The sequence below is a fragment of the Anguilla rostrata genome, chromosome 4 (genome assembly GCF_018555375.3).
Source record: "Anguilla rostrata isolate EN2019 chromosome 4, ASM1855537v3, whole genome shotgun sequence".
In the NCBI taxonomy this organism is placed as follows: domain Eukaryota; kingdom Metazoa; phylum Chordata; class Actinopteri; order Anguilliformes; family Anguillidae; genus Anguilla; species Anguilla rostrata.
Genome location: NC_057936.1, coordinates 63,985,256 through 63,997,539, shown reverse-complemented (window position 1 = coordinate 63,997,539; position 12,284 = coordinate 63,985,256). Strand labels below are relative to the sequence as shown.

Genomic DNA, 12,284 nt, shown 5'->3' with positions numbered 1-12,284 from the left:
GGGTGGGAGTTAGAGAGAGAGTGGGTGGGGTTAGAGAGAGAGTGGGTGGAGTTATTGAGGGAGGGGGTGGAGTTATTGAGGGAGAGGGGTTGAGTTATTGAGGGAGACGGGGTGGGGTTGAGGAGAGGGGGTGGGAGTTAGAGAGAGAGTGGGTGGGGTTAGAGGGAGAGGGGGTGGAGTTATTGAGGGAGAGGGGTGGAGTTATTGAGGGAGAGGGTGTGGGGTTAGAGAGAGAGGGGGTGGGAGTTAGAGAGTGGGTGGGGTTAGAAGAGAGGGGGTGGGAGTTAGAGAGATAGGGGGTGGAGTTATTGAGGAGAGGGGTGGAGTTATTGAGGGAGAGGGGGTGGAGTTATTGAGGGAGAGGGGTGGGGTTAGAGAGATAGGGGGTGGAGTTATTGAGGGAGAGGGGGTGGAGTTATTGAGGGAGAGGGGGTGGGGTTATTGAGAGAGAGGGGGTGGAGTTATTGAGGGAGAGGGGGTGGAGTTATTGAGGGAGAGGGGGTGGGACTCCCTGTCTCACTGATGATCCGTCTCCCTCCTGAACCTCACAGGACAACAAAGTGAACGGCGTGACGGACTCCACGAGGATCATGGGATACTCCTTCCTGTACCCGTCGGTGATCCCGCGCCCCCACGTGCAGACGGTCGCCCTCACGCCGCAGGACGAGTTCTTCATCCTGGGCAGCCGGGGCTTGTGGGACAGCGTGTCCCCCGGGGAGGCGGTGGAGGCGGTGCGGAACGTTCCGGACGCGCTGGCGGCGGCCAAGAAGCTGTGCACGCTGGCGCAGGGCTACGGCTGCACCGACAGCCTGAGCGCCGTGGTGGTGCAGCTCAACGTGAGCGAGGACTGCTGCTGCTGCTGCTGCCAGCCGCCCAGCCCGGGCCCCGGGCCCTTCGCCCCGCCCCTCAGCGTGGTGATCCGCGAGCGGCCCACCCCCCACGCCGCCGCCGCCGCCGCAGACGCCCTGCCCATGCCCTCGTCCTGCAGCGAGATCAGCAGCGAGGTCTCGGCCTCGGAGATGAGCAGCGAGGTGGGCTCCACGGCCTCCGACGACCCGCCGCAGGGCGGCCTGCTGCACGAGCCCCACCCAGGGGGCGGGGCCTCGGGCGGGGGCGGAGTCGGGGGCGGGGCCTTCCTGCCCTCGGAGCCGCGCTGCTGCGCGCTGCACGCCGTCTGCCTGGCCGGGTCGTTCCGCCGGCAGCTCTCCAGCGCGCTCTCCGAAAACGGGCTGGACAGCGAGGACGAGGAGCCCATCGCCGGCGTCTTCTCCAACGGCAGCCGCGTGGAGGTGGAGGTGGACATCCACTGCCTGCGCGCCCGCGAGCGCGCCCTGGCCTGCCTGCCGCCCCCGCCGCCCCCCACCCCCGAGGCCCCCGACGCGGGGGCGGAGCCCTGCGCCGGCGGAGGCGAGCCGGACGGGGGCTGGGCCGGTGGGGGGTGCGGTCCTCCGCAGGGCCGGGGCGGGGCAGGGGGAGGGGACTGCGGCCGAAACACCGCCACCCTGGGCAGGCGCCGGGGGAACGGCTCGGTGGCCCCGCCCGAGAAGAGCCACAACCTGATCGAGGTGGCGGCCGACGCCCCCGCCAAAAAGCAAGGGGGCTACTTCGCCGCCCCGGCCCAGCCCGACCCCGACGACCAGTTCATCATCCCGCCAGAGCTGGAGGAGGAGGTGAAGGAGCTGATGAAGCAGCACCAGCAGCAGCAGCAGCAGCAGCAGCAACAGCAGCAGCAGCAGCAGCAGAGAGCGCCCCCTACTGACCAGCCTGCAGACTACTACGACACTCCCCTCTGAGGACTCAGTGCTGCTCCAAAAAGACTTTCCTTCATGGTTTTTGCGTTATTTTATATAGTTAACATTCCCTCCCCTCCTCCGAGCTCCATGCCCCCAAAAGTAAATTACACTGCAATTTGTTTTTGTTTTTTTTAAATTTTATTTTATGAGATCAACACTAGTTTCATGCATTACTGCTTACACAAATTAAGGTTAATATATTTTAAATTTTACCATATCATTTTATGACTTAAAGATTATGCTGAAAAGCACTTTTTTAATGCAAAGTCTTTTATTTGAAATTAATTGTATGTTGGATGGTACATATAATACCATGTTTAACTATTATAAGTAGAGAAGTTTAATATTTCTTCAGTAAATCATGGCTTTTGGCCTTTAAAAAGTCATAGAAATTTGTAGAAATTTAAAGACTAACTCCTAGGAGTTGCTTACTCATTAATGTGACTTAGTCACTGAAATGTACTAATCTTCTCTGAGAGAAAAGGTGATTTTTTTCAATGATTGACTGTAAATAGGATAAATGTTGTATAGTGATGCAATGAAAGGGGGTGTGGTCAGTGGCCAGGTTCAAGGGTCACTGACCCGGAAGCAATGAGAGCGTCTGGGTCACTAAAGATGTTTGGCAGTGTTGAGACAGCCACCTGTGTGTGGGAGAACTGTGACTGGTCACCTGGATGGTCAGAACACGCACACGTGTGCACACACACACACACATATACACACGCATAAACACATGCATACACACACGTATACAGACAGACATGCATGTGAACACACACTTACATACACACATACAACACACCCATAAACACATGCATACAGAAACACACACACACAGACAAGCATGGGCACATACACACACACACACGCACTCATACACACATCCATGTACACATACATGTACACACAGACACACACCATACGTGCACACACACACAGAGTCTTTCTTCATTCTGTCATCACCAGCATGACTGTCAGCTTCAGTTCTGCAAATAAGATTCATCTACAAGGAACACTGTATCCCAGAAAAACACACAAAAAGTTTCTTTTTATTATAATAAAACCTAAAATTTACAGATAAGAAAATTGTCCAGCTGTTATTTTTTGTGTTTTGCATGGGTCTGTTGCAGTAGTGGAACACTGAGATTTGTTTGATATGAGGTTTTAGATGGAGCTGAGATCTTCGTAAATCCCCCCTTCTGAATGGAAAAAGAATTTACATAGAATACTGACTGACTTTGCTTGGTTCAACCAATCATCGTTTACCTGCTAATGTAATATCCACCCCTCTGGAAGTGATCAAAAGTAACACAACGACCGTTAATCGAGTTTCAGAATGCCATCAGTGAAGTTTTATTTTACCTTCAAAGGTCTGATATTCCCTGTTCAATTCAATAGGAGCTCCATGTTTTGCACTCAACATGTACAGTACAAGCTTACTTCCGGGGCTGGTCCAAGGCTTCACAAGCTTTGGTTAGTCGCGCTTGTCTAGAATATGCATATGCATACATAACGTGCACATATGAGCATAATTTGTGACGTCACAAACGTGTCTAACCTATCATGGTCCAATAGGCAAGGCATATGCAAATCACAGGAGAGCGACGTAGTAAACTGGTACCTTTGCGCGCAGAAAGCGGCCCAGTTAGTGACGTCACCGGTTGTGAGTTGAACATGGCAGACTGCGCAGTTTTAGGGTGCGATCCCGAGGCAGGGACTTCGTTCCACTCGTTACCGAAGGAGCCCGTTCTCAAACAAAAATGGGTGGCATTTGTTTATAGGAATCGCGTGCATGTGCCTGACAGCATAGAGGGAATCCGTGTCTGTAGCGCGCATTTTACTGACGACTGCTTCCAGAACCTCATGCAGAAGTCCATGGGTTTCGCGAAGAAATTGATTCTGAATCCAGATGCTGTGCCTACCGTGTATCCCGGGATTACAGCAGCCGCGACCGGGAGTCAACACGTAAGCATTTATCTATTTTATTGACCGATGTCAGAAAAGGCAACTTTCGCTGCTTACACTTTTCCTATGTATCTTTTGTAGCTCCTTGCTAAGTAAATTCTCATTGACTGGTTGCGATCGGTGTGTATACAATAGTAGCCTACGGAAATCTAGGCTACAAAGTGTAACGATGCAAATTAGCATATTCATAGATTCTGACATTCTCAATGAGGGTAAATGTGTATAGACGCTATCAAGCCATTTTCAGTAGCTTATTGGACACTTTTGGTGGAAAAAATATATATTTAGAAAATTATTCAATATAGAATATTTTTAAAGGTTTTAAAATATATCTGGAGAGGTACTTTATCTGATAAATTGCTGTGCTACTGAGTAACTACTGAATAAAAACGAAAGGCAGCGGCTCTCCATGGCCAGGATATGGATAACAAAGCATTATATTACATTACATTACAGGCATTTGGCAGACGCTCTTAACCAGAGCGACGTACAACAAATTGTATAACCATAACCAGGAACAAGTGTGTTGAAAACCCAAGAGGGAAGTACAGTTCCAAGTGCAGGGAGCGACCGAGTACATACTACATTCCACTTTTACAACAGTCTGCCCACGTGAACATTTTTAATGGAAGGTTTTGGAGACCGAGGTGGTTTTTTTCTCGTCTAAGGTTTGGACACGTAGGACTGAAGTCGACTTTGCATATTGTGGGTAAGAGAGATTCCGATAAATATTAGGCCTATGTGAAGTATACAGTATGTAAGAAAATGTGAAGTGTGCATTGTTACAATGCAGTAAAATCAATAGGGCGAGGAAAGAGGAAAGTTTTTGTTCTAAAGCAGGTGAGTTTGGAAGAGAGTGGAGTCTTAAGGTAAGGTTGGACACAGGTGTTAAGCAGTGGAAATTAAACAGGGCACTGTTTAGTTTTCTAAATATATAGGCTTAGAGAATTGAATTTAAATACTAACGTCGTCGTGATACTGCACACTCCGGCACAGTAGATGGCGGTATGCACCTAATTACAACTTTTATGATCCATACATAGAATTCAAAGAAAAAGACGTGGGTACCGCCCACTTTTTATGTAAACACCGTCAACGGCACGGAGGGAATCCTCTGAATAATATTGGCCGCAAAGAAGAATGCAGGCTGTTCAGTTGTAGAAGTAAGTGTAAGTTTACAACGAAATTTTTACATCGGAATCCAGCCGTCCAAAATCAGCAGCTTCGGTTTATTTTTAGTACAAGATCCCCTGCTCAGCTTAGCAAACATGCGTTTGTTTGCTCAGGACATTTCTCCGCGAGCAATATTTTAAACGAGAGGGAGTAGACTACAGCGCTGGGTTTGCCTCGAAGTTACTGCTAAAACCTGTTCGCGAACCTACTGCAAACGTCCAGTCTGTAAGTATCTGGGTTTTACCTATAAATTTACGATGAATTTGAGGTGTAACAGTGGCGATTTTGTTTTTTTCTCGGCAATACAGGGCAGGTGTGGACATGGAAACTTATTTCCCTTTGTACTGAAGTGTTGGGTGGATCGAGTTGTGCATCCATAAATTATCATGAGAATGTTAATCCAAGTAATATTTCCAGTCGGTGCCGGTATCAAGGAAATCCAATTTAGCGAAAAGGAAAGGATATAGGCTGTTGTACACAACGTAATGCAAGCTAACGCGCTGTAGCCGAGAAACTTTTCTCACGCCGCCTGTGTGTGGATAGGTGAGCGAAAATCTGGAGCCTATCGCAGCTACAGGTCATTATATATTTAAATGAGCAAGGCAAAGCGGGTAGTGTGAGCCAGAGCCAGCCAGGAGAAGCTGCGGAATTTTTTTTTAGAATATTTCGTGGTTTTGGAAAAAGTGTTTCATTTAAAGGATTAACATGGTGATTGGTCACACTTTCTAGGTTTTTATATGCTATTTTAACAAGAGGCATTGAAGAAACACGATGCAAGTACAGTATTAAGTATGTCAGTTTTTTAGTTTGGAGAAGTAAGTAGGCGTGTTAAATTTATCGTCCGGTTCAACCGGTTGAGAATGTTCTCGTCGTAGTGCGTCACACGAGGATAACCACTCCCCTGTCCACGCCCCGTAAAGAAATCTGACTGGGCCAGAGACTGTAGGGACTGGACACACCTCCTGCTTTGCGCCATTCCACCTTCTATCGAGCACGGTAAGCAGCCCCACTACTTTTCTAATGTTCTGCATGATTGATTACTGTCTCACCAATGATGACGTATAACAACCCATTTATATTCTCATTGTAATATATTGTTACATGCGTTTTCTAAGTATGTTTGTAGTTGTCATAAAAATTGGAAGATTTTTTATCATGATCCCCATGCCTGATAAGTTAGCTAACCTTAGCTAGCAAGCAAACTAACTTACTGTGTCATTGCTGACGTCACCGGATTTGTTGTTCGTTTATCAAACGCTAGCTATCTAGATAAACTAACAATAAATAGCTAAAATTACCAACGATTTCTTGGATAACGTTAGCTGTCTTTATCCAGCATGTTAGCTAGCTGAGTTAGCTAGCTAGATATATATGTAAAGTTAGGTTAGCTAGCTAGCTCTCAATAGATGACTTTAACGTTAACCTAATGTTACCGGATTTATTTTTAGTTTATATAGCACTAACATTAACTAGTTGGCTAGCTAAAATCACCAACAATTTTAAAAAGCAAACGTTAGCTGTTTGTATAATTAACTTTATCCAGCAAGCTAGACTAGCTTGACAGAAGTCAGTGCCCTGTTCTCCCGCTCAAAACCCATTTGACCTGTGCAGTAACGTTAGCTAGGTTAGTACTAGATAGATAGAACGTTACCGGTAATGTTATGTCATTTATGTGTTACTAATGATGTATTTTCTAGATTGAGGCAAAAAGAGCTATGCCTTTATTAATATATTTATATCTTCTTTTTGCAGCTCAATACACATTTCCAACACTCAAGTTAGCTGTCACACACTATCAATCCATCAATCACTCACTCATTCATTCACTCACTCACATTCTCAAAACCCAAAGGCACTTTTAAGAGCCATGCTCCCTGCATCTCTGTCTTTCGCTCTGCCTTAGTCGCTGTCCATCTCTCTCTCTCTCTCTCTCTCTCTCTCTCTCTCTCTGTCTCCCTCCCTCACTCTCTCCCCCTTCGTCTCTTGCTCTTTCTGTCTCTCCCTCTCATTATGAGCAAAGTTCATTTCACCTGTGCAGTGGCAGGCTGCACTGCCTCTAACGTGTCCATGCACACCCTTCCACGGGACACAGCTTTGCGCCGGGAGTGGGTCAACTTCATATTTTCCAACGAAGTGCCAGAGAACGTCAGCCAGCACCTGCGTCTCTGCACTGCCCACTTCTCGCCGGACTGCATCGGGAATCAGGCCAGGTACAACGCCGGGTTCGCCTCGAAGTTGCTCCTGACGCCAGGAGCTGTTCCTACCGTGTTGAAGCCAGCTTCGCATATTCAACAGGTGAGCAGATAGTGTTACAAATACTGTTAAGGAGGCAAGGCCTCCAGGTAAGAAAGGTTCAGGTGTTCATCCTACCTCCAGACTACGGTCTCCAACTATAGTCCTTCATGGCCAATACTCTCTGCCTCCTCCGGGCACCTGAGAGCCACTCCTCTCCGGGCACCTGGGGGAAGCTCCGCCCGCTGCAGCCTATTCTCTGTACTGACTGACTAACATGTAAATGTCCGTTTAACGGCTATTCTCTTTCTACTGTGCTTTGACTTGACATGTAAATGTAATGTAAATTAAGTTTGAACTTCATTATTACGCATTTGAAATAAAGAATGCTATTTATTAATGTTATCAAACAGTCCAGAGTGTATTGTAACATTTATTGGGGTTTTTTTTTCCAACACCAAATAATGACAAGTTCTGCAAAATATTCAGACATGGGGAAAGTTGTTTAATTTACTATGATGTAATAAAAATATTTAAATGAATTACGGGAGTGGTATTCAGCTCCAGTCCTAGAATACCCCCAAGTAGTTCCAATCTAGAACTAACACTTGATTCAGTGACTACACCATTCAGCTATCTCTTGATTAGTTGAAGCAGGTCTGTTATGTCCATGTCTGTTACCTTCCAGGTTCTGCTCTATATAATGTTACATTCAATCTAATTAAAGACCCTGTGCAGTCAAAATCATGATTTTAAAATGCTTATATTATGACCAAAGACTATAAGGTTACTTGCACATTGATTTTAAAAGTATTTCATACATGTATGTAATTAATTAGATTTTTTCCCCCCTAAAAACTATGCAATGCTCGACATTGCCGCCTGGTGGATTATTTGGTATGGGTGGATTTGAGACCAAGATCGTGACGTCACGAATGTTTCACATTTGCATTGACCGACGTGCGGTGGCCAAACACTCCCTAACTATCCAGTTCAACAATGCCTTATTGTGTGATTAATGATTGCAGAGCTAGGAATGCATCTTTTCACGCCTTGCCAAAAGATCCAAGTCTCCGAAAGGTCTGGATCGATTATATAGAAAAACAAAACGGTGCAAAGTTAGAAATATCAAAGGTGACAAAATTGTGTAGTGCACATTTTACTCCTGATTCATTCTACAATTATCAACAGAAGAGGATGGGTTTTGCCAAGACAACGTTTATAAAGCCAGATGCTGTACCAACTATCATTCAAGATCAAGATAAGGTCTGTCTGTTTTTACTTTAGGTGTTTTACGCATGCTACCTAGCTCAATATACATGAAACGCAGCGTAGCTAACTAACCCAACCAGGAAATCCTAGATAGCTTTGATGTTATCGATAATCTAATTAAGCCTTTGCTTAATACGATCAGTTAACTTTAAAGTTACTTAACGTTGATATAGATTACATTACAAAACATAACGTTAGCCGTCCTAACCTCACTTTACCTCGCTGTCGATGATGTTTAGCCTGAACGGACCGGTTCCATGTTATGTGCTAACGTAGGCTATCCTATACGTTAGGGTCCTATATTGTAGGCTACCGGTATATGATGGTATTACTATTTACGTTACAGCGATGCCAATGTTTTCATTTTGGTGAGGCCGAGGATTAACTGCGATGGACTCGTACATATACGGCTCAATATTTCTAATGGTGTTATTGCTGTAGGCTACTCGTTAGCCATTATTACGGTCGTATGATAACTAGCTAACGTTAGCTAACAACTGACGTTACGTGGAGTGAGCGATGGTCCATGTTAGTGGGAGTGAGCGGCCCGGGCTGTCTATCGAAAGTGAATGCATAAATAATTATTTATTATTATTATTTCTAGTTATATTCATTTAGATAGCTAGCTAACGTTAGTTTTAAAATAAGTTTTAAAATGCATTTAAATGACTGAATAATAAAAGAATTATGCACATTTGTTTTGTTTTGTTGTCGAAAGACAACTGGCAAGTGTCCCATTCAGCCACCATGTTAATCCTTTAATGTTAAACGCAAAGGACGGGCCTTTAAACCAGTGGGATTTAAAATCCAGTGTGCTATAATACAGAACCAAAACGAGTTGACAACAGCTGTGTCCCTGACCACACTGCATGCTGGTTTCTTTATTTATTTTTATTTTTTTCCCCCACTTTTGATGAAAGGCTGCATATGAACTTAATCACTCTTATGACTGCAGGTGTGCGATGCCAAACCCGATAGCGACGCGGAGGAGGAGGAGGCGGAGGGGGAGAGAGTGCCCCACGCAGTTGCGGAGATGTGCCTCCTGACCGCGCTCCGGTGGCAGCGGCAGCAGCGGGAGGCCCTGCCTCAACACCGGCGTGTGCTCAGGGAGCTGCACTCCCTGGCCTCCAGGAAGAGAGTGAGTGGACGCAACTGCCTCAACACCACGAAACCGTGTCCAGACCCACGGCGCACCTCCTGCGCATGCGCCTCCAAAGGTCGTGAGTGAGTGAGTGAGTGAGTGAGTGAGTGAGTGAGTGAGTGAGTGAGTGAGTGAGTGAGTGAGTGAGTGAGTGAGTGAGTCCACGGCGCACGGGAACTTTAAAAATTTTTTTTTTTTTTTTAAAAACCTACTCTTCAAAGGTTTTGCAGCCTGTTCTGTTCCTCTGTTTCCTTCCAGGAGATGACGTTCAGTGGCCCTGCAGAAAGCAGCGCGGCGTACGCTGGTGGAAACCCGTCCAAAAGGACACGCCCAGAGCGGGCCGTTCAGCGCTGGGTTAGAGTGACCGAGGAAGGGGAGGAGCTCGGCGGAGGAGGGCTGTACACGCACGGCACCACTCCAGAACTCAGCCGAGTCGAGGACCTGGTCAAGGTGGAGGTGGAGGTGGAGGTCGCGGACGGCGCCAAGCTGGCGCTGGGAACCCGGCGGCGTCCCGGCCGAGCCGGAGCGGCACCCGTTTCTGGGGGACGCGCCGGGGCCGAACGGGGCGGCGAGTCGGCGGACTTCGCCCGCGCCGACGGCAGATCAAGCGATAAACTGAAATGCGAGCCCGCCGAAATCTCGATTAGCGATCGCGCGGGCGCGGACGAATGCAGCTGGGGATGATCGGTGGAAACCTGGACTGGACTGATTGCAGTGTGGCCAAGAAGTGAATCCACATATGGAAAGTATAAACATATATATTTTTTGTATTCTTATTATTTTTATATTAAAAAAAATTTTTTTCACAAGAAACAATTGGACAAACTATTTTTTGAACCGTAGGAAGACTCACTGAATGTGGGAACGGTTGAAAACGGGTGCGAGACCTAAAATGGTACTGGACAGTCTTGTTAACATGCATGCCTAATCGGTGAGTGGTAAAGTGGTGCGGTGTGTGCACACCAGTGCTGCGTTACCGGTTAGGCTGACTGTCTGCCAGCCCACCCATAGCATACCTTTATTATTCTGGTGTTTATCATCAAGCCATTTCAGGAACAGAATTTTTTTTTGTTCAGGCGTAAAAAAAACATGGTGAAACCGTATGGCTCTTCTTAATGTAATGTACATTTTGCGCACAGAACCTCAATGTTAAGTTAACAGAGTTCTGGTTCATGGGTATCAGAAGAGAAGGATCTACACAAGTTGGTACACAGTGTTTATGCAGTGGGGATAGATTAAGGCCCTGTTATGTCTCTGCGTGTCTTTCGAACCCGCGATCAGAGGTGCAGTGCTGGTAGAGGGGAATCTGTCCCAAAGCCGCACCCCCAGCTCACACCGCACAGTGGGAACACACAGGAGAGGGAAGAGTCCTGTGGACTGGAGCCTGTCAGCCCGACACAGTCATACACAGACTGCCCTGTAGGTGGCAGTGTAGCACAACAGTTCTGGAACCTAGGTCGCAGCTCCATGGCTGTAGAAGACATTCTCGGGTAGGAGACTGCAGGTGCACCCTGGGAAGGTACTTTCCTCAGTAAACCCTGAATTTTCAGAATTTCTTCACCTGAATTGCCTCAGTAAATACCCAGCTCTGTAACTGGATTGTATGTAAAAACAGGAACGAGGTGAAAGTCTCTCTGGATGTGAGTGTCCGCTCAGTGCCTAAATGAATGTAAATGCACTGGAAAAATAAAATAATTTAAAGATATTTTTTTTTAAATGAGGTGGTGACATGAGCTAGACCTTGAAGAGCTGTTAAATGTAACCTGGGCGGTGTTTCATGAAGCAGTATTACTAAGTTAGCTGGTTAACTGAGCGAAACCCGCAACATTCTTTTTACTTCAGTCGATGTTAAAATATGGGAGGGCTCTGGTTTTTTTTATCTGCGCAGTTATGCAGCTAACTTCGTTATCCTGATTTCTGATACAGGGCCCTGAGCTACCAGCCCCTGTTCCTGGAAATTACTGTCCTGTAGGCTTTCACTCCAACTCTTACCATAGCACAGCTCAACAGCTAGAGAGCTCACTGAGCTGCTAATTTGTAGAATCAGCTGGTGCCAAATTGGGGTTGGAATGAGAACCTACAAGATGGTAGCTTTCCAGGAACGGGGCTGGGCAGCCCTGCTGCGCACCGTGCCCACATAAACAGCCGACGGCTGGGACAACACTGAGCCTGACACCGACCCGGCGATTTCCTGCCAGATTTCTGCGGCGCGGGGAGCAGGTCTGATTAAATTAAATCCTTATCCAGACATTTCAACAGCGGGTAGCGCGATCTAAACGAGTGTAGGTGGGGTTAATTGCAACAAGGGCTGCGCTAATGCTGTGTGTCTGAGAACTTAATCCACGCACGGCAAACGAAGCTGTTAGCGGCACGGAGGCTGCAAAGCGGTGGCTTAATTAAAAGGCGGAAATCGCACAGTGCAGGCTACTCGGTACAGAGCTCGTAGCCCCACTTACTAATGCGGGACCAGATGATTAAAAATCTGACTCCCGGGTACCTACTGTACGAAGTGTTTTACGTTGACTTAGACTTGAAATTATCACCGGGCAACTCTTACATCTGAGAAAAGGGGGAGTGTGAGTCCTTGCAGCTGGTCAACCTCCCAACTGTACCCAGCGTGGAATATTAGCTTTTTTTTTGTGATACTTTTTGAAACCATTTTTTAGGTGCGACAATTTAGTTACAAAAATACCTTTTTGGGATCTTGG

The 12,284-nt window shown here is 46.8% G+C and overlaps 2 protein-coding genes across 13 annotated transcripts in view; both read left to right on the top strand.

Moving 5' to 3' along the window:
• LOC135254165 (PH domain leucine-rich repeat protein phosphatase 1-like) overlaps window positions 1–2,879 on the top strand; it is a 46,345-nt gene extending 43,466 nt beyond the window's left edge. Inside the window, exon 17 of the mRNA XM_064334145.1 lies at window positions 552–2,879. Coding sequence (XP_064190215.1) covers window positions 552–1,793 — 1,242 coding nt within the window. The 3' untranslated portion in view covers window positions 1,794–2,879. The remainder of the gene's footprint in view (window positions 1–551) is intronic.
• A 557-nt stretch (window positions 2,880–3,436) lies between these two features.
• LOC135253958 (uncharacterized) lies at window positions 3,437–11,285 on the top strand. Of its 12 annotated transcripts, none has more exons than XM_064333848.1 (7): window positions 3,438–3,758; window positions 5,045–5,156; window positions 5,807–5,927; window positions 6,684–7,226; window positions 8,355–8,429; window positions 9,391–9,573; window positions 9,835–11,285. In XM_064333848.1, exons 4-7 carry the CDS (start codon window positions 6,942–6,944, stop codon window positions 10,258–10,260), a joined length of 969 nt encoding a protein of 322 aa, XP_064189918.1. In that variant the 5' UTR covers window positions 3,438–3,758; window positions 5,045–5,156; window positions 5,807–5,927; window positions 6,684–6,941; the 3' UTR covers window positions 10,261–11,285. The 12 variants fall into 12 exon arrangements, with proteins under 12 accessions (XP_064189922.1, XP_064189918.1, XP_064189914.1 ...); XM_064333844.1 differs by having other exon boundaries at window positions 5,240–5,927; XM_064333841.1 differs by having other exon boundaries at window positions 4,215–5,156; window positions 5,240–5,927.
• The last annotated feature ends 999 nt before the right edge of the window (window positions 11,286–12,284 follow it).